The sequence below is a fragment of the Merops nubicus genome, unplaced genomic scaffold, assembly GCF_000691845.1.
Source record: "Merops nubicus isolate BGI_N331 unplaced genomic scaffold, ASM69184v1 scaffold8636, whole genome shotgun sequence".
NCBI lineage: Eukaryota > Metazoa > Chordata > Aves > Coraciiformes > Meropidae > Merops > Merops nubicus.
This window is the reverse complement of record NW_008612910.1, coordinates 66,535-88,359: the sequence shown is the minus strand read 5'-3', so window position 1 is coordinate 88,359 and position 21,825 is coordinate 66,535. Positions and strand designations below refer to the sequence as shown.

The following is a 21,825-nucleotide window of genomic DNA, read 5'->3' as shown; positions in this document are numbered from 1 at the left end:
GTAATTTTTGTTTATTGCACTTAGTTAGAACTCTAAAAAACCCCAAAATATTTCATCTTCTTTCAGTTCCAGTATGGGCCATCAAACTGTTTCCCAAAAACTTCATCAGCTGTATACAAAAGTTGAACGTTAGCAACTCTCAGCCTCTTGTCATAAACCTGTCACACTAGTTCTTTAGGCTTCTCTGGACTTGTTTTGATTTTTTTTTCCCCTCCAAAGGTACAAACTCTTTGAAGAGTGTTTCTCATGTCCTTACACTTGATCTTTTTACTCAGTGGTGTTTGGAGCTTTTTTTTTTTTTTTTTTTTTTTTTTTTACATTATACTCAGAAGGCTTATTGTGTTTGGACTTCAGATTTTTCTTTTTTTCACAGCTGAAGGAATATCAGCAGAAGAATAACCCTGGAGCAGCTGCAGGAACTAAGAAAAAGCGCAGAACTAAGGAGGATGGTAGACCTGAGACCCCCACCAACGATGAGCAGCAGCCTCCAGAGAACGTTTTTTTTTTTTTTTTTTTACATTATACTCAGAAGGCTTATTGTGTTTGGACTTCAGATTTTTCTTTTTTTCACAGCTGAAGGAATATCAGCAGAAGAATAACCCTGGAGCAGCTGCAGGAACTAAGAAAAAGCGCAGAACTAAGGAGGATGGTAGACCTGAGACCCCCACCAACGATGAGCAGCAGCCTCCAGAGAACGTGAGTGTCATTGTTGCTCCCAGATCGTTTGCCACTGGGCTTTGGTGTCCCAAATGACATGACTGGAGCCAGGAAGGGGCTCTGCTGGGGTCACAGCTGAAGGGTGTAGCTGCTACAGCTACACTGCAGCTATGTACCTGCAGCTGGAGCTGGGGTACGTGTGAAGCTGTGTCGGATCACACGGCGCTGTCGTGCGGCCCTGGCTGTGTCCAGAGCTGCTCTTCTCAGGTCTGTGCTCTGAACGAGCTGGAGGATGCTGGTTTCTTTGGCTGCCTTTGATTGACGTTTTCTCTCTGTCCTTTTCTGAGCTGTTTTTCTTTACCCTTTTCTTTCGCCTCCTTTAGATTCAGAACATTCTGAAGGTGCTGGTGTCAGACCTTAACCGCTCCAATGGGGTAGCCATACCCTCATTGGACAAGAGGAAGGTGAGGCAGTGCTCGTGTCCCTTGCAGTGACTTGCTCTCCCTACTGCATGCTCCTGGTTCTGTTTACACTGACCTTGATCTGTCAGATGGAGCCTTGTCTTGACATATCCACTGTCAGTTGCTTGAGGTTTGTTGCTGTTTTTATTAACACAGAGCTTTCTGTTACCATGCGTTTCCATTGCTCCTAAGTGCTTGTTTCCATCTGACTTGTGTCAAACTGAACATGTGAAAAAGTGAGTCTTGTCAAAAACTCTTCCTTGAGATAGCTGAGCTTTCAGTACATCCAGGAATTTGGGGTGAGGCAATAAACTAACTGAACCACTGAGGGAAACTGCACTAGGAAGATTTCTTTGTATTTTTCGGCATGGGGGTTGGACTTGATCATCTCTGAAGGTCCCTTCCAGCCCCTAACATTCTGTGATTAAACTGCTTTAGTTCCTCGAGCCTCATTTCTGAAGGGCACGTTTCTGCTTGTCTCCAGGCAGGCAGCTGCCTTGTTCCTCCAGCCGACCCGTTCTGTGGCAGGTGATGGGACTTGCCCGGGTGATGTATGGTCTGGCAAGTGCTGTGGTTTTAAATATGGCCAGGTAGGAAGGCAGATCTTCAAGTCAAGCATTTACAGGCATTAGCATCTTCATCTTCCCAAGCTCCTGAAGAGGAAAGGGCAAGAAGTGTGCCAATAACAGCAGAAACGTGTTCAGGAGCAAATGTAAACAAACAGTCTTTATTGTAAAATTATCTTCAGACAGTTAAGCTTACTTAAATAAGGCTCAAATTCTGATAGAAACTCAGGGAAGTCAAACTATGTAGCCCAGAATTTTCTTCCAGTTTTGCTGCACCAAAGCTTTGCTTTTCATTTGCATAATTTTGGTAGCTTACTTCCCTAGCGTTGTTTCAATTTAATTGTCATAATGTAACTCATTATTATATTGACTGCATATCCATGTGTCTCCAGCAATAAATATAACCACAATGATCACCAGATGTACCAGACAGATGTAATGAAACCTGCAGAACAGGGTGGACTTCACTCTGAATTGCCTTTGTATCCCTTTTTGTCATTTTCTGTGTGATAACACAGCAGTTGAGTGAACAGCAGAAAGTTCCTCCAGCTGGACCTGGTATGTGTAGCAAAGGTTGTGTATCAGTGGGACTCGAGTGACTTGGAGGATATGTTGCCAGCCTCAGGGGAGCTGGCTGTGCCTGTCCAGCACCAGACAGTGTGTGTTTTGGTTGAAGTTTCACTCTTGTCACGGGGACTGCCATGGTTTTGGGTAGTACTCGTAAGCTCAGTGTGAGTTAGATCTCAGAGAATGAGGCTTGTGTCCCACTGGAAGGTGAGATGAAGATGTCCAGTGCTGTTCCTGAGATGGCATTTGGTCTTGCAGTGCAGGCCTGCCTGTGTCTGTGTGTTAGTCCTGCTCCAAAAATGGAGAACTTATTACTTCTATTCATTCTTGTTTTCCCTTTTTTTTTCCTGTTTCCTTAGCATGGAGAGATACATTTTGATACGATTGGCTATTATGGAATTGGCAGATTATTGTGCCTGAAGGTTTGAAAACTGATACTGGAATTGGCAGATTATTGTGCCTGAAGTTTTAGGAATCGTTTGAAAACTGATATTTAATTGCAATATGCAGTGAGAGAAAGATTTCTCTTTCCAGTTTCTGTCTTGTAAAAACCCTGAGTCAGGAAAATGCTGTTCAGAAACTCACTTGATGCTAATAGGGCAGGAAAGCTGATCATTAGCATCAGAGCCACTGCTGCCATTGGTGTCTTGGTATGAGGCAGACCCCTCCCATCTCACCCACTTCAGCTGTCTTGGCTCTGGAACACAGAAAACCCAGTAAAACAGGAGCCTTTGTGTGAAAGCAAATGGATCCTACTATATGCTAAGCTGAGCAGAATTACTAACTTTTAATTCTACATAATTAGAACTCACAATGCGTAATTTCCAGATAAGGGTCTTGCTTCTAACTTTGTTTCCAACAAATTCAGCTTTTAAAATAGTTTTAGTTTGTTTTATTTTTTTTCAAAAAAAACTGATTATTGTGGAGGAAGAAGGAAGGGGTTCTCCTGGTTGAGCCATGTTACTGGTTTTTCCATCTTGAAGCATTAAGCAAAAAGAATGTCCTCATCGTGACAAATTCAGGAAACGTTTTTGAGATGTACTGGGGCAAATATTCTTCCTGTCCATCTGATGTTCTTTACTGGTGAGTCTGAACCAGTAAACTAACCTGTAGCTGGAAGAAGTAAGGGAATTCCTGACCTTCCTGTAAGGCCCTAACTTATATTGCTCCTTGAGAGCAGAAGTTAAAGGAAAAAAAGGAAATTGAGAAAGTTCTGTTTGTTTCCTTCTGCAGCCTTGCAGCAGACTGCTTTCATTAAATGCCTTCACTGTTACTGTATCCTCCTTGCCACTTGGTTCCTGAGTGAAATGCTGAGCAGGTAAACAGGGAATTCCAGGAGAAGGATCTTGTGTTCCCTGTGAAGTGCCAAGAAGGAAGTGACTGCAGTAAGAGGGAGCTCTTTCAGATGGAAAAAACAGAGCTGACATACATTGGTGGGGCTGAACGCTGACAAATGATCTCATCTGGTTTGTAATGTTGTTAAATGATGACTGACTGGAGCTGGATGATGCAATAAAACTAATTGCCATAGAACACTAGAACACTGCTCTGGGCCTCTGGCTCTCCAATTCTGCACAAGAGAGATGAAATTGTCCAGTTCACTGTGGCTTGGTAGAGATGTCATCAGATACTTTCCATCCTCCCACGAAGGCTGGATGGGAACTTGCATTGCTGTCCAGAAATACTTTTTTGTCCCTTCTGTTTTCCATTTAGATTCTTCTAGTCATGGCATTCATAGCTCCAGGGGGGCCGTGGGCACCTGCTCCCAGCCACACCGAGTTTGCCCTCTTCATAAATGTCCTGCTCCTAAACTTGTGGTTCATGGCATGCCACACATTTCACTGAGTTTTAGGCAGAGCATTTGAGTTTCACTAACCCAGTTTTCAAGTCGTCACTAACCTGTTCCTTCCCATCTTCATCTGCATCCAGAGATTCATGTTTTCCTCAGACACATCTTGAAAGTAGTGCTTTTCAAAGCACAGTGCCTACCATCTGGCTTTGCCCTTGCTTGCTTCTGGCGAGTCCTTGCTGCTAACTCTAGTGTGTGAAGCTGGGGCTGGGTGACAGCACTGCCCCGTGCTACAGGAGCCAGTTGGATGCGGGGACACCGGTTCCTCGGGCTGGCTCTGAGAGGGCATGGGTCTGGGACAGTGTTTGTTCATGGGCTGATGGAGTCGCCTCTGTGGGGAGAAGACAAATTCCCTTCCAGGTGTTTCTGAGTGACTGGGATCTGCCTGGTTCTGCCGGGCAGGGGAGCAGGTGAGGTGTTGGTGTAACCTGTGGTGTGTTCTGTGACAGGCGCACTTTGGCGGTGACGCTGCCGCCCGTAACGCTGACCAGCTCGCTGCCGACGCCCCTGTGCTCCCTAACAGCAGCAGCCTGCCTGGCTCTGCTTCTGCTCTGCCTGCTCCTGCCAGCATGCAGCTGACACAGGTTTGTGAATGAGCAGTATTGCCACGGAACCACTGAATGTTGGTTAGCAATACCACTTTTATTATCTTGAGAAAGATGATCTTCATGAATGTGACATGACTAGTTCAGGTTTTGTCCTGTTAAAACTGCATTCTTTACTCTCCATCCAGTCATTGTCTGTGTGAGAGCAGAGACCACCAGTGCGCACATGCCCCTGTGTCCTCCAGAGCTGTCTTCCTTCCCCTTCTCTCCTATTTCATTAGCAGAAAGTACCTTTAATTAAAGACAGAAGGTCTCCAGTAAAATCAATCTGTGTTTCCTTTCACCAGTTAAAGATTCAGTTATTTTTTTCTAGCAAAGTAACGTGTTGATTATACTGATAAATTGTAACAGCAAACATAAAGCCTATAGTGCTTAAGTTTCTCCATTCCAAGCAACCCAAGCTCACAGCACTAAGAAATTAAGTGTAAGCCAGGAATGAGCTGATGGTTTTAAATTCTTCTTTCTCTGGGAGGCAGTAATTACAAGTACTGTGGAACCTGAGCCCAGGTGTAATCAAGTCTTAGTGACACATCCACAAATGTGACTCCCATCTTCTTTTACAGGCTTCTTAAGTTTTTGTGTTTCAATCCACAGATTCATGAAGCTGAGGATCATAAAAATGCTTTGGATGAGAACAGGTGAGTGTCTCTGTGTTTATCAAACAGCTTCGCTACCCAATTACAACAGACTTAAGGTTTTATTCCTCCCCAGTGCTGCTCTGATTTGGGGACTTCTTTCTCTGGGAGACACTTTCATCACAAGATCTTTCTTTGTTCCCAGGTCTTTATCATCAACAGAAAGCCTCCGCCAGCTGTCTGAGCAGCTCAATGGCCTGGTTTCTCAGGTACGGCCTCCTTTTGATCCATTGGCCCTGTTAATTCTTTTCATGTTTGATGTGGAGCTGTAAGCAGTCAGCTCAAGAAAACTCTTTTCAATCTCAGAGGTGTCTGCAGTCATCCCACTAAACAATGCAATATTTAAGCCTTGAGAAGCAAAAAATCCTGGTTTAGGAATGTAAAATTTCAGCAGTAGGAAGAAAAGCAGAGTGGGATGAATGTACAGTGTGTATTCATGGAAAGATGTGTTCATGATTTAGTGGCAAAAAAAAATACAGAGTAAATCTGCATAGTTCACATCAGCTTGTCACAGTAGGGATCTGCATCTGTCCTTAGCCAGAAAAGTTTTTCTGTGCCTGTCTGTGGTACTTTGAAGCAAAAGGTGCCATAAGAAGTATTATTGTGATATTAGTAGTGATTTGTTGCCTTGGGGAATAAAACTGACCTATTTGGCTGGTTTACTTCTAGTCCACGTCATACGTGAATGGGGAAAGCGCCGTTCCCTCCACAAACATCAAGGAAATGGAAGTAAGTTGTTCTCAAGTCTTTTTTTTTTCCTTCTTATTTGTTGCTGTTGATCAGTTATTGGGGCTCTGTGCTTACAGCAGTGTTAATGAGACCTAATTGAAGGCATAGCTCACATCCATTGCTGTCAAATATCATCTTCTGCTATAATTGGGCAGTTGTGATCAATAGTGGTAGGCAGGTATTGGAGGAGTTTCCATCTGGGGGACTGGGGATGATCTGGCTTCCATGCAATCACAGTTCTCGTTTCTGATTCACTTTTGTGTCAAAATGAAGCCTCAGTAGAGATGGATAAAATATGTTGGCATCCCAGCTGCTTTTTTTGAAACCATAGATTTTGTTTTGTTTGGAGAATCTGGTGACATCAACTGTGGTAATGATTTATTTTTCTGTCCTTTTTAATTATTGCTTTTTTCCTCCCCTTCTGCTCCTTCCTTTTTCTCCTGTCTGCATGTGCCCATCAGACACGTTACCAGGAGCTGGCAGTAGCCCTGGATTCCAGCAATCTAACTAACAAACAGCTCGTTACAAAGATAGAGGAATTGGTAAGAAACAATCCAACCAACGAGTTTTGTCTTTGCTGCTCCTCCATGCTCTCTGGGTGTCTGCAGGGTTATGGGTTCTGTCATAGTGTCACAAGGAAGGCTGCTTACACAGCACTCTGTAAGGAACAAAATGGGCAAAGTCTGAGTCCCCTGGTGAATGAACTGGCTCCTCTGAGGGGCCAGGAACAGAGTCTGGTGGTGGCCATTCCCCTGTGCTCTGTCCATCTCATCAGGCTTTCCCTGGATGATGAGCATCCTGATAAAACAGCTATTTCTGGTCCTGGTCTGAATCCCTGAAATGCAGAATCCTGGTGCTGGCAGCAGTGTGAAAACCTGTTTCTGCAGGTGGTGCTGCTGTTGTAAATACAGCAGCAGAGTGGGAGCAGCAGGTCTGAGGAGAGCCTGGGGCTGGTTTCTGATCGTAGCCTCGGGTTCTCCTGGCACGATGAATGAACTGCTTTGTCCCATGGCCTGCATGTTGCTGCTGCCTTTCAGCCTTCAGTCTTAACACTGCAAGAAATGCAGCTAAGTGGACTTGTTCCAGCCTGAAGAGAGCCTTTCTTGTGTGAAATACTTTTCCCCGTTTTGTTCCTCTCTCAAACTACACTTTTCCCAAAAGTTCAGCAGTTTTCCCAGTGTACCCCATGACCCCTCTTGCTGGTTTATTTTTGGTTTTGGGTTATTTTTGTTCCATTTTGTTTCTTTTTGTCTTTTAGCTGGGGTGCAGAGCTACCTGCTAGAGTGCATTGCCCTCCCAAGATTCTCCTTGTTTGCCTGCTTTTCTGTTTGCCTGGCATGCTGTAGGGCCTTGGCTGTATTTGTGCCCTTGCCTTTGCTTTTTCTGGTTATGTTGTGCACTGGCATTGCTAGAACCAAACCCTCTGACTCATCACCCTCCTGTCTGCAGTCATATTTCAAAATGCATTGGAGTCATAGTAGCTTGGCCAACGTCCACACTTCGGGAAGGGGAGAAAGTACTAATTGTGTTACTTATGAAGCATCTGTGAGAAAACTGTCAGGGGGACAACAGCAGCAAATGGGAAGCACAGCAGCACAGTTTGTGTGGCAGCTTGGGTAGACAGCTGCCACTTCTGTCTCCTTCACCTCCTCTCTAAAGATGCAATATGTACAATCAGCAAGTCTCCAAATACTTAGAATCATAGAGAATCTCAGCTTCACCCAGAAGACTGAAATTGGCTAGGACAGAATTATCCCTTTTCTCTGCATTTGGCTTCAGCTCTCTCTCATAGCACCTTCTGCAGAAGCTTGCCAATGTACGTGCAGCTCTGTGGGGCTTAAAGGCCAGTTGTTAAGAGGGATAAGGCTCTAAGGTCTCATTTACAGGAAAAGACAATGAGTTTGGAGGGGTTTGTTTGTTTTTTTTAAAGCACTTTTGGTGACTACCCCAATATACCAGGATTACCCAGTTAATTTTATAGATGTGGGATGCAAGTTGGTGGCTGCTCAGATACGAGCATACAGGAGTTTCAGTAGTGGTATTTGGGGATACCTGTGGGAAGGTACTGAGCAGTGAAAAACATACTTTATAAAGTATATAAAGTATATTGGTGAAGGGAGCCTCAAATCTGTTATTTTTAATAGCTAAGAGAAACTGCCTACTCTTCTACAGAAAGGATAATGGAAATTGTTTCCATCAGTTGGGCGTGTATTCTGCTTCATTAAAGTGAGAATGTGTTTCAGTAGTATGAGAGGATTTTGCTTTAATACTGATGCATCAGTTTTCTTCCACAGAAACAGCAGAACCAAGAAGCAGTGAATCAGCTGGAGAAGGTAAAGTGTGGCCTGTGTTTGGATGGATACAGAAATAGGTGGCTGTTTCTCTGAGGAGCAGGAAGCACAGTGGGTTGTGACAGACACGTGTGATCTTGTCTGACGCTAGATTTAGTTTAATTTGTAGCATAAGGTTGAATATTTTGCTTTCATGAGTTAGGCCTGGCAGGTTGCATTCTTATTTTGACAAAAGCTAATGTTTTCAAGTACTGGAGGAGTGCAGTGGAGGCCAGAGATTACAGTTCAGGCCAGTAGCTTGCCTTCCAGACACAGCCACGTGTCCAGTAGTGATTGTGCTGTGCTGCACTGCCATGCTAGGATGGATAAATAATGTAGTAGTCCAAACAATGGGAGACTGAATTATGTCCTTAAAATTACTGGTATCATTTAGAAGTTGGAAATACTGCCAATGAATTGTTGCTTTTTTAGTTTGACATAAACCAACAAGGGTTAACTATTTGCATTTTTGTGCTGAATAGGCATCATTTGTTTATACAGGAAAAGAAGGAGTTTGAACAGAAATTTTCTAAAGAGCAAGCAGCACTGAGGGAGCAGCTGCAGGTAAGGCAAAGTATCCAACACAGTCCTATCACCTGGCTTGTGCTGATTTCTGGATTGCTGATCACTTGTAGTCTGTGTCATGGAAGCCATGAGTCTTTCCTTCAGGAGACTGCCAGTCAGCCAGCCAGCCTGTACTTCACTGCAAGAGCTCTTCACCTTCACTCATCTATCCTTTCATGGCAACAGTGTTGTTACAGTTGCAAGCAAAGAAGTTTTGCACCGAGCTGATTTTTCTTTCCCAAAGGTTCACATCCAGACTATTGGAATTCTGGTGTCTGAGAAGTCTGAGCTGCAGACAGCCCTTGGACATACTCAGCAAGCTGCACGGCAAAAATCAGGTAATTGAGACTCAGCTCAAGCTGTTGGTTAAACTGTGGATTTCAACTCACAGCCATGATAGTTGCTGGCAGCCAGCTCACAACACTCAATGACTCCTTAATGAGCAGTACTTGGCACTGTCACTGCTTCTGTCATCATAGCTGCCCCCAAATGGGATCATGTTGATCCCATGGCAGTTGAGGTTCTTTTGTGCATCAGTGAAGCCTTGTCAGCCCTTCTTTGGGTTTCATGACTACCCCAGACTGTTCCTTTCTGACTTTCTTCTGATTCTTTAAAAACTGTTCCCTTTTCTCTGCCCTCCCTCCCACACAGCTGTCATGTTAATGTAGGTTTTACCCGAGCCTGTCATTTTGAGTGAAATTTGAGCAATTAGAAAAAATCCCCAAACAACACATTGCCTGTTGTTCCCCAGAGAAAGTTTCATCATCTCCCTCTAAAAGTGAGGAAGGTGGTTACAGAGCTTCACTGCCCAGAGTTACCTGTAGAGCCAGGAGTGGAACCAGGTCTACCGATTGCCAAGGTTCTGTGCTGCCTTAAGAGCTTGTTGACAAAGTAGAAAGTGCTGTTCAGCCAGTTCCAAAAAGCTTTGTGGTCTGGCCTCAACTGACGCTGCTCTGACTTGCCCAGGAGAAGCTGAGAGCCTGGCTGCTCGTTTGCATTCCTCTCGCCAGCGGGTGTCGGAGCTGGAGCGGACGTTGTCCTCCATCTCCATGCAGCAGAAACAGTCAGAGAAGGTAAGAGGCACCTCTGCTCATGCCTACCCAGCAGCTCTGCCTTTGGCTGTTTGCTTGTCGCTACACTCCTGCAAAGTCTGTAGTCCCTGCTTAGAGGAGAGGCAGAAATTGACCTTGTTAATTGTTAATTAACCTCCTACAGCCCTCTATTCTCCATGATCAAGGCAAACTTCATGCAGGTTTCTGTGACCACTCATCATATGGTCTGGTTGCTGTCTACAGATCTGGCACCTTACCTCATTAGTCTAGCCAGCTCCACACAACAGAAGCCTCAGTGAGACCTTGCCCAAGGAGGGTCTCAATCAGCCAGACACTCTGGTGTGGATATTAATCCTGAGGTTTGCAGAAATAACCTCATGTTCAGTTGGTAGCATCACATTTGAGCAGACCTATTCCTGGGAAGTTCAAGAGTTTCTAAGAAAACCTGTCCTGACGATTTTGCCAAAGTTAGGAGCTGTTCCACTTTAGCTGATATGCTATAGGTGAACTGAAGTATTTTTTTACCATCTTATTCGTTTGGCTGAAATCTGTAGATGAATCAATAATTTCCTTTTTCTCCAGCATAATAAAGATTTAGTGAAGGAGAGAGACAACCTGAAACTGGAACTGTACAAGCGAAGGTAAGTCCCTTCTGCTTGGTACTGCAGAGTAACTGCTCATCTCAGCAGGGGCAGGGACCACAGGGCTGGGTGAGCTGGGAGGTGGGATATTCAATATGAATGAAAAAATAGTCCCTAGATGTGGTGTTTCTGTGATTCCAGCTGTTACAAAGAGCTGGACTGTAAATTTATGGCATGGACATCAGCACACCATAGTATGTAGGGTGATGCTACTTTAAATGTTCTGTTTGTTTCAGCAAAAGTAGTGAGGAAATAAAGCAGCAGAATTCGGAGCTGTCAGAGAAGGTTCACTCCCTGGTCTCCCAGAACTCGGCTATGAAGTTGGATATGGAGGATTTACACAAGAAACTGGAAATGGCTGAACTCATGATTCAGCAGGTAACCACAGTACTTCTGGGATGTGAGGGTAGGTCACACGGCCACTGTAAGGCTTTGCTTCTGACAGCAGGGGCAAGACTTAACTCTCCTTTTTAAAAGGAGGCACAAAATCTCATCAAGACATCCCCTTAGTGACAGGCTTTCAGTGGGGCCTCTGAGGAGCAGGAAGCCTGTATCCTAAGGAGCTGGAGCACTAGATGGGGAGACGTGGTGACATTGGTCTGCTAAAAGAATGTTGCCCAGTATGAGGGGGACAGTGAACATACCAGGTGTGAAAATATGGTGACTTTTCCTGTTTGCTGTTCTGCATTCTGATTGCTCAGTTGTTGTGCTGTCTCACTGAGAAGCCAGCTGAGCAGGGGTGTTTGTACCACCCTAGCAGAAGGGGGTGAGTTGGACAATGGCAACTTGAAAGGTAGCTGGGGAGTTAAGAGAGGCAGCCAGCAAGAGAGGGAATGAGTGAAGCCAGCAGCTACTTCAGAGAGCAAGCTTGGAGGTTCAGGGCAGCCTCCAAAGGAAGGAATGGCTCTTTTTTTCTTTTTCCCCCTTCTAGTTTTCCTCTTTTTTTTTTCTTTTTTTTTTTTTTTCCTCCTTCCAGTGGCTTAAGTTACCCTTGAAATAAAGCCAGCTGCTGCTCTTCTGGGAAAAGTACTGTCAACTGAACCAGTCTTGCTTCTTAGTCCACTGACATGTTCCAGACATTGGCTTTAAATTCCTGACATGTTTCACAACTTGGAAGGTCACAAGTTTTTATACCATTTGATCTGGCTGTATGTTACAGACTGGAAATGCACAAAGTTTCTGAGCCAAACTGTTTGATTGAAGGGCATTTTCTTCATTTAAGTAAATAGTAAATATAAAATAGGTAGGGAGAAGCTGTCCAGCTCAGCCTAAAACCTAAGCTTTTTTTATTGTAATCCCCCTTTTTTGTTGTTGTTGAACTTCACTGTGAGTTGGAGCACTTTAAAGAACTGCAGAAGGTTACAACATGGACCATGTGGCAGGTTACTAACCAGGGAAAGGCTGCACAGAAAATTAGTACTAATGTTTTCCCATAACTTTTTGATTTTTGTTGGCAGTTCTCAAATCAGGCAGGGAGCCTGGATGCAAACCAGCAGTTGCAGATGGCAGTGGAGGAGAAGATGAGCCTGGAAACCCAGGTTGCTCAGGTAAGAGGTTGTATGAAATAGTCCAAATCTTGACATCTGTAAAGAAATTTGTGTGGCAGAAGGATGCAGCCTGAACTTTGCATTAACACTGGTTTCTCCGGGCTTTACTCCTTGAAATGTCACTGCCAAATTAATTAGGCAAATATTATTTTCTTTGTGTTTTATTTTGTTCTGAACAGCTCTCAGAGTCACTTCACCAGCTCCAAGCAGAAAGAGATCAGTATGTAGAGAAACTGAAGGAGGAGGGGAGCATTTGGCAGCAGAGGGTACAGCAGCTCTCTGAGCAGGTAACGTCAGGGGCAGTATCAGAGCTGCTTGTGACAAACACAGGCAGGAGTAAATGTACCCTGAACTTTGCTTTAACTTTCACTTGTGTGGCCTTGCAGGTCCACACAATGGCAGGGGAGAAGGAGAAGCATATGGCCCAAATTCGGGAGCTGGAAGCCCATGTTACAGAGCTGCTGAGCAAATCAGGTAGGACTTCCAAAGTGGGGCTTCACACCTTGGAGCACCAGCTGGTTACCTCTGTCCCTGCTGTGCAGGCACTTGGATACTCTGAAGCTGTGAAGGCATCTGAAAGCCTGGTGACCCTCAGAGACCTTTCATCCTAGCAAACAGCAAGTGAGCTACTTCAGCTGACTGACCCACAGACAGTTAAATCTTTCGTATCTGCCTGACTGTACCAGCAGCCTCTCTGGCCCAGGAGTCTGGGAAGGCAGGATGCTCTTGCTAGGGCTGTGATGGAGCCAGCAGCTCACAGCAGGCTGCTGTCGGTGCTTGGTTTTGGGGTAGTTTTGCTCATTCGTTCCTCTCAGTGCCCTGCAGCAAGGTTTGGGTACTGCAGCTGGTGATACCTTCTGGGTCCTAGAGCCCTATAGGTGGGGTATGATTTGTGTAGATAATAGTGATGTGTATCACACAAAAATTCATCCCTTTGACTGAGCTGCTTTTGACTCCCTTTCCTCAGCAGTTAAGCCCATGGATATTGAGCCTGCCCCACCAGCAGGGCCCACAGCAGCGGAGCTGAGTCTGCAGGAAGAGATCCAGAGGCTGCAGCAGGAGAAGGAGGAGCTGCAGGGGCAGTACCAGGCCCAGGTCCGGGACAACGAGCAGCTGAGCCACCTCAACCAGGAGCAGGAGGAGCGGCTGCTGGAGCTGGAGAGGGCCGTGCAGCGCTACAACGAGGAGTCTGCGGACAGGCAGCAGATCCTGGAGGACATGCAGAGTGACAAGGCCACCATCAGCAGGGCCCTGAGCCAAAACCGGGACCTGAAGGAGCAGCTGGCTGAGCTGCAGAATGGGTTTGTCAAACTGGTAGGTCTCTTTGGAGCATCTTTTCCCACCAGTTCTCTCACTGGTGTGATCCCTGAGGCTGTGGATGCTGAGTGTTCTGCGACACTACTGCCATGCCAGGAAGTTCCCCGTGATTCCTCACTGTCAGGCACTCTCTCCAGAGCAGATTCCTTTTTGTCCTCACCCCCTGGCAGTCACACCGTTTCTCTCCCTGAGTATTATTCCTCCTGCCCTTTTACCCTTGAAGATACCTGTTTTCTGTTCCCTGTATTTGCCCATGGAAGAAGTTCTCAGTAGTCTTCTCCTGCTGCTTTTGCTCTTACCCATCCCAGAGAGGAATCCTTACTCTTGCTTGCTTCTCCCAGTGTAAGAGCTTCCCCCTTGGAGCCTGGCAGACTGAGACACGGTCTAGCCACCGATTCTTCTTTAGCCCTTTCTGAACTCCTTGTTTTTGAACGTCTGTGGCTCTGTTTGGGATATATGCACACCACCCATCTGCTCTGGAGCTGACAGGCTGTGTGATGTGCCAGGTCTCTTCTTGGCACTGTCCCAGCACCAATTCCCCTGGCTCTTTCCTTGCCCTTCTCCCATTTTAAACTTTTTTGTAAGTTACTTACTGCCCTGAACAGTCAATTTCTGGCCCTTGTTTACAATGCAGAACAGCACAAGGAGCAGCACCCTGTTGTATCAGGAACGAACACGGTTTATCGAGAGTCTGGGTTTATGTTGGCTGGGGCTCTTTCCTCATGCAGGGGCATTTGTCTTGCAGACAAATGAAAACATGGAGGTTACAAGTGCCCTACAGACAGAGCAACATGTAAAGAAGGAGCTGGCCAAGAAGCTCGGGCAGCTGCAGGAGAACCTGGGGGAGCTCAAAGAGACGGTAAGGAACAGCCGCTGGGATGGCGGGGCAGGTACAGAGTGGTTTAGGCACACTGCTGGCAACTTGCCAAACCCTGATGGAAGGATGGAAATGGTTATTGTGATGATCAAGCTGGGAGCCTTCCCCCATCGTCTGCTGTCTGAGGTGGGGGACCAGCAGGTGGGGGCAGATGGTGGCTGCCTGCCTAGTTGGTGGCTTTGGGGCAACAGTGACCGTTTGGATCACGTCACACAGATCAGCTTTTCTGGCAGAAAGGGTTTCATGTGATGGTTCCATCTTGTTCTGCTAGCTGGAACTGAAGACCCAGGAGGCTCGGGGTCTGCAGGAGCAGCGGGACCAGTACTACAGCCACCTGCAGCAGTACGTGCTGGCGTTCCAGCAGCTGTCTGCTGAGAAGGAGGAGCTGCACAAGCAGTACTTGCTGCAGACCCAGCTTATGGATCGGCTCCAGCACGAGGAGGTTCAGGGGAAGGTGACGGTGGAAATGCACCTGAAAGAGCTGCAGCAGACCAAGGTAACAGGAGAAAGGGGCAGGTGGAAAGACGGGAGGAAAAGTGCCTAACAACATTTAGTATTAATTCAGTGAAAGGCTGGACCAGATGATCTCTCACAGTCCCTCCCAACTATGATTATGTGACTGCATCCTGTGCCATACAGGTGAACAATATTCATGTGGAGCAGCAGCTTTTGATTTTTGTGCGTCTGTGGTACTCCTGCCTGAAGATGTAGTGACTGTTTGCAGTCTGGCATGTGCAGCAGTGATCTTCTGCTTCTATCTTGCAGGAAAATCTGGAAGCTGTAGCAAAGGAAAACAAAGAGCTGCAGGCCCAGATCAGTCAGTTAGCAGCAGACCTGGATGGCAGGATTCTGCACCGACTAGAGGGTGAGCAGCTGCAGCTGGTCTCCAGGGTGGGGGTAGAACTGGGCTCTCCAGGTGCTACCTCCTTGCTCACCTTCCTCCTTTTACAGGAGATGGAGTTGAAAGTGAAGCAATGACTGAAGAAACCCCAAACCCTTCATTTGTGATCCCAGAGAGGTTTGAAAGCCACGAAGAAATGGTGAGTCTTAGAGGGGTAGAAAAGCCTTTGGTTTTCATTCTGAACAGAAGTCTGAAAAAGGAGGCAGGTTAAAGTGTGGAGAGGTTCCACTGGGTGTGTGGAGCAGGCCGTTTGTCAGCTGTGACCCCTTACCAGCTGTGGCACAGTAATGACAGAAGTTAACAGTTCTGTGTGCATTGCAGCAAAAAAAAAAGACTTGTGCAGCATCCTCACAAAAGGTGCTGAAGTCTGGCAGTGGCTTTAATTATAAATACACCTCAACCTGCAGAGCAGCTCTGATAATCAGTGCATCACCTGTTCATCATCATCTGATGTTCTCTAATTTGGAAGGCAATTTGGAAAGGGTGTCAAGTATCTACTAGATTTTTCTGTTAAGAACAGTCATAATTGGAAAATACTGTGACCAAACAGGTATCATGGGAATAAGGAAAGATGCAGTATCTGCTGCCTGGTTTAGCTCCAGGGCAGTCACTCAGTACTTTGGTTTCATAGCCAGAAAGAAAATGGGATAAACTCTTAGTTTGTCCAGAGATGCACCATTCATGCCTCACACAGGAAAAGCACTAACGTGGCTCTCTGGAATTCTTCTTAGGTTACTTTCCTGACATCTGCCATGTCCCAAGTGGAGAAGGAGCGAGAAGACATGAGGCAGCAGCTGGCAGCTCAGAAACAGCAGTGCAGGAACCTCCTGCAGCAAATAGCTGCTCTTAGGCAGGAGCAGCAACATGTCTCCATGCTGGGTGGAGGTAAAAATTTGGTGCCATGACTATGGAGGCATGCCTCAGCCAGCTGCACTGGCCTCTGAAACAGATCTGCAGGGTTTGTGAGTGTGTTGTGTCCAAGGGGAAACTGAGCATTATACCTGTCCCTTCCAGGTTCCAGTGTGGATACTGTGCCAGTGGAGGTTCATGAGGCTTTGAAAACTGCCATGGAGAAACTACAGGTAAGGAAAGGCTCTCGGCTTCTGTCAGCCCCTCTGGACTGCTCAGCTAGGCTGTGATCATTGTCAGGCTCTCTTACAGCACACACAGACAAATTGTAAGGAATAAGGAGCAGATGTTCCATAATAATAAGCCACTTTCTAAAAAGCTTGTTCCTGCTTGTCTCGCCACAGGAAAGCTTGCAGCAGTAACTCCCCTCCCACCACCCAGAGACTGTGAGCATAAGGGCCTACCCTGACCTGTGGTCTTTTTCTAAAGAAATGCCTAAAAACCAGACTGAGTATCCTCAGCCTGCTGGGATGATGCAGGTGGTCTGCAGTTGTGGAGCCAAGTACAACCAGAGCTGTGCTGTCCAGCAATGAGAAAGTTAGAAGACACTTTGTTTCATCAGCCCTCCTGCTTCCCAAAACGCAGAGAAGCTTTTTTATACCTTCTCTAGCTCTCTCCTCTGTTCCTTTTAGCATAAAGTTAGAGGCAAGTTGTAAAGGCAGCAGGACTTGTTCCCTAGGCTCGGCCCAGTGCGAATGGAGGGGCTGTCTTTAACAGGTGAGCAGTTCAGGTGAGTGATACCAGTCCTTGTGTCCAGTCCCGTTTCACAGAGCTGATGCAGGAGAAGGCAGATCTGAAGGAGCGGCTGGAGGAGCTGGAACATCGCTGCATCCAGCTCTCCGGGGAGACAGACACCATCGGTATGTTGAGGCACCACAAGATGAAGTTTGCTCAGTGCATGGTTGATTTGGGGAATAGAGGGTCCCCAACAGCTTTTGGAGCTGGAGCCCTCCAGCTGCCAAGGAGTTTGTCTCTCCTGCTGGTGCCTAACTGGGCCAGGTCTCCAGTGCAGGGTTGGGTTTGCTGGCTCCTCATGCCCCGTGGTTCTGTGCCACAGTTCTGTGCTCGTAGCCCAGTCTCTCTCTCACTCCTGCTGTGGTGTTGCAGGGGAGTACATCGCCTTGTACCAGAGCCAGAGGGCGATCCTCAAGCAGCGACACCAGGAGAAGGAGGAGTACATCAGCAGGCTGGCTCAGGACAAGGAAGAGATGAAGGCAAGGAATCTGCAGTGGTACCACCCCAGGCAGGGCGGGCCGGGCCGGGGGAGCGCTTGCACAGCCCAAACCTTTGCGTGGTGTTCTTCAGCTAGCTTTAACTCCAAGCTGCTAATTTAGTGATAGAGGCAGGACTGCAAACTGTGGCCTTGTGTCCGTGGGCACGTCTCACAGGCTTTCCTTTACTTTGGTGCAGATCAAGCTCCTGGAACTGCAGGATTTAGTGATGCGTCTGGTGAGGGAAAGAAACGAGTGGTACAGCAAGTACGTGGCGGCTGCTCAGAGCCCAGAGCTGCTGGAGAGCCCCAGCGAGGGCGCGCTGCCGGCGGAGCGGCGCCTGGGGCCCAGCGCCCCCGAGGGGGAAGGTGAGCTGAGCTGCAGCCAGGGCTGGCAGGGGAGGGACCCGAGGGGTCAGTGTGCACACAGAGGGAAGAGTTACCTGTGTGCCTTGTCTGTGTGCCTTACAGGGTTACGAGAAGTGAACCTGGCAGATGAAGCGGAAGAGGCTGCTGTTCATCATCAATCCAGTTTCTCCTCTATTGACAGTAAAGCTGCTCAGCCAAGCCAAGAGGACCCCACAGCAAAGCAAATAATGCAGCTTCTCAGAGAAATCCAGAACCCTCAGGAGAGGCTGGGCTCCCTGCTGGAAAACCCCTGCATTCCCTTCTTCTACCGTGCTGATGAGAACGATGAGGTCAAAATCATGGTAGTTTAAGTGGCACTAAATCTATTTACAGCAATTTTCTATGAGCTTGAAAGGACTTAACAGACTTGTACGTGCCCATACCTCTGCTCTGTGCCCTTGGTCAGGACAGATTCCTAAAGGCATCAGGAAAGAGGGATTGCATCAGATGGAACTCGAGCATCAGACCTCATCTTTGCTTTCTCTTTTTTTCTGTTACTTGGTGTGCTTGGAGTCCAGGCAGACTGAAACTAATGGGGGAAGCAGCTGGTGCTGGCACTTCACCCGGGCCCGAGGGAAAGGGGAGTCTGTGGATTCTGGCAAAATGACATAACCCCTTATCCCCAACTCTGCTGTGAGCAGCAGTGTCTGAGAAGCGGTTCTGATCCATCACTCATGACTCTAATCAGCCTAGTTCTTTCCAGGGCTCCCAAAGTAACTAACTTATTCTGGTAACAAACTCCTTGGACTCTAGAAACAGGTTGGTTTTATTTCATACTGTGTATCTTGAATTCCCCACTTTCCTCTACAGCCTGCAGCTGTGTCTGACACCAGCCCTGTCAGCCTTGAACAGCCCGAAGACTCAGGCTGCAGGTGGCTGGGCAGCACCACAGCCCCATCTGTTCTCTTTGCCAGGGGAAGGGACTGAGGGTGGCCTTCAGAGGCTTTTTGGTTACTTGACAAAGCTTTATGTGATTCTTGGGAGTGGGGTGGAAATGTTTCTGCACTTTGAAGGATGATGTGTTTCACCTGTACGTGTCTGAAGGTTTTATTTATTTTAAAAATGGGAAAAATGAGTAAAAGGAAACCACTTAATAAATACGCTTTGTTTTGAATATCTGGACTCTAGGGGTTCTAGTTCTCCATCACTTAGCTTTCCTCTCCTCCCACCGGGGTAAGGAGAGCATTAGATGGGTGGAATCTAAGATCCCGTGTCCCTGGTTTAAATTCCTGGGAGACACATCAGCAATAGAAGTGGTGCCTGGCACCACCTTGCGGCCAGAGCCCCAACTCTAAGGGGAAAACAAAGCTCGGTGGGAGGAGAGTCCCATGAAGCAGCAGCAAAGCAAATCCCTTGGTTGTGCAAGTGGTGGAGTGAACTGCATGTGGAGATCCTGCAAGTAACTGCCTTAGGATGGTTGGCTTTGGCAACAGACTACAGAAAACCAGAGGGGAGGTTTGAGGGATCTGTCACAGCTCTGTGACTCAGACAGGAGCCTGGCTCATACCTGGAGAAGCAGCACTCCCTGTTAGCACATCAAGATGAGAGAGGCAAGCACAGGAATGCAGTATCAGTTTTGGGGGTTGTCAACAACAAAAAGGGTCTGTTCGTTTCATCCATGTTCCAGCTGGTCAAGCTTTATACCAGGCAGAGCAGAGAGAGCTTCTCATGCCAGAAGCAGATGAAGTGCAAGTTGTTTTTTTTCCAGATGGTTCCTTATGGTGTTTCCCTATACAACTGAAAAGAGCATACACAGAACAATCAGTGCTTTCCTGTGAACCCAGGCAGGGAAGATGGAAGCTGGTTCCTCAGCTCCTTTCATCTGAGGGCTGCTGGTGTGTCTGTTCCTGGCACGTGGGTTTGTGTACATAGTGTATCTGTGTAAAAACCTGTACAGTCCTTGGAGAGAGACTAGGCCTGCTGCAGTGTTTATGGCTGCTCAGGCTGTTCATAAGTGTATCATAACTAATGGGGGAAGAGCTGTCATTTAATTAATACAGATCATTATTATAAATGGAATATTTATTGGGTGTTCTACTAAAGTACTGTGAAGGTTACAAGACCCATGAAGAATGTCTGCAGTCTGTTGCAGAGGTGACTTAATCCTGTTACAAATTTGCTTTCTGAATAAACTTATTCAGATGGGCACTGACTAGCTGTGTTTCTTCTTCTGCATAGAGCACCTTGAAATTTGGCCAGAAAAGCAGAGAATGAATCCTTTATTAACAGCTCCTGCCCTGGCATGGATGCCCTGTTTGTTTCACATCACTTTCCTGAATGTTCTCCTGTAGACAGGCTGCTGACATGCCCAAGACATTTCTCTTGGTTCACATTTTGCATCCAGACCCGAGGTTCAGATTCATTTTTCACTCTGTTCCCTTTAGGAGTGTTTCCCTGACCCTACCTTTCCTTGGAGTGCACAAAGAGCAGATCTACTACTGTTCAGCTGACACAACAGCTTTAAATTAGAGCAACTTGACCACTTCTGCAGCCCTGATTTGAGGAAAAAGAGAAAAATGCTTCTTAAAGGCCATAAGCACCAAACAACAGGAAACAGCTGTTGAGCTGGGAAGAGGAGCTTTGTTTGACAAGGCTGGAGACCAGTGGACAGCAGCTTATCTTGCCTGGGCAGGGTAGCAGGTATTCTCATCAGAACATACTTACCCTTTGACAAACAGCCAGTCAGAGGTTTCTGGTTTTGTAAAACAAGGCTCTAGTATTTACTTGAATAAATGCATAGTTTTTCCTTCAAAAATATAATATTCTTTAAGAATAAGCCTATATATAGCACCAGGGATAGATGCAACAGTTCCAGTGAGGGGAAAAAAAAAAAATAGGAGAGGGCAGAGCAAGCAATGGTTATTGCCTCAGTTGTGTAGAAGCTGAAGGTATAACAAGAAACCACACAAGACAGAGATCAGTAGAATCCACACAGGAAGGAAGCACTGGAGATCTAGTCTGTTTCCTGGACCCACAAGCTTACTGAAGTTTTACCAGGGCACTGGAGATACTCCATGAGTTCCACAGCCAGCTGTGGCCAGGAGCACTCAGGGCTAAGTCAGGCATCACTATCACAGCAACTTAGGTCAGCATCCCCAGTGCCCCTGGTGTCCTCCCCCAGAACTAGCACTGGAGCCCCACTACCCACAGGCTTAAGGGACCTCTTGGGACTGTTGGCATGACAGTGGTAAGTTCAGGAATTACAGAGAAATGTGGTGGTCACTGTGAGCAGCAGCAACCACAAGCCCTGTAGCACCTGCTGTTTTGGCACAGAGTTAGTAGGGACATGTTTACCCACCCTATAGCAGGGGAGAAATCCCACTGCAGCCCAATAGGAGCTGACCATGTGTGTTAGCCTGTGGTCAGGCTGCACTCAGATATGGGCCCAAAACACACCACTTGGCAGAGGAACTACAGCTCCACCCTTGCTTGCTCTGTTCCACAAGCAGCCCAGGTGAAAACACTCTTCTAAGAACCAAGCAATTTTGTGTGCAAAACTCCCACCTTCATTACATCCAGTCACTGAAGCACCTCCTGCATTTTCCTTTACAATGGAGAACAGCCACCATTAACTTCCACATCTGACAGGCTGTTGCACTCTACTGCAGCTCCTGGGCACCACTCTTGATGCAGTTCTGCTCCACCTTCCCTACCAGTATCAACTGCTTGCATGTATAGCTTTTAAGCTCTATGGGATGAAAAGATTAGGTTATAATTAAACACAGTATGAAAATCACCCAGAGAAAGAGGAAGAGAAAGAGAGATGGTTTTATTCTAGTCATGGAGACCTTCATTATACAGAAATGATAGTTTATTTCATCCAATAAACAAGAGTGACAGGTAGATCACAAACTGCATCACAGCTACTACCAGCACTGAGACAGTTCACCCACAAGTCTGGGGTAATACAGTAACCCAACTGCACACAGCAGAGAATTTAACAATCAGCTCAAAAACTCAACATCAGGATTTGGTTAACTTTTTTGGATGTGTGTGTGTA

General features: G+C 46.7%; 1 protein-coding gene across 1 annotated transcript; it reads left to right on the top strand.

Annotated features, from left to right (window-relative positions):
- Positions 1 to 379: 379 nt before the first annotated feature.
- GOLGA2 (golgin A2) lies at positions 380 to 18,136 on the top strand (the record flags this gene model as incomplete). Its single annotated transcript, XM_008941707.1, has 27 exons — positions 380 to 496; positions 1,041 to 1,121; positions 4,550 to 4,684; positions 5,300 to 5,343; positions 5,486 to 5,549; positions 6,010 to 6,069; positions 6,531 to 6,611; positions 8,364 to 8,402; positions 8,901 to 8,963; positions 9,208 to 9,301; positions 9,930 to 10,036; positions 10,598 to 10,656; positions 10,893 to 11,034; positions 12,114 to 12,203; positions 12,383 to 12,490; positions 12,590 to 12,677; positions 13,171 to 13,517; positions 14,266 to 14,379; positions 14,669 to 14,893; positions 15,163 to 15,262; positions 15,349 to 15,437; positions 16,030 to 16,183; positions 16,313 to 16,380; positions 16,965 to 17,067; positions 17,315 to 17,421; positions 17,618 to 17,786; positions 17,889 to 18,136. Coding segments are annotated over 27 exons (3,096 nt in total), but the record flags the coding sequence as incomplete, so codon positions are not given.
- Between the last annotated feature and the right edge of the window lie 3,689 nt (positions 18,137 to 21,825).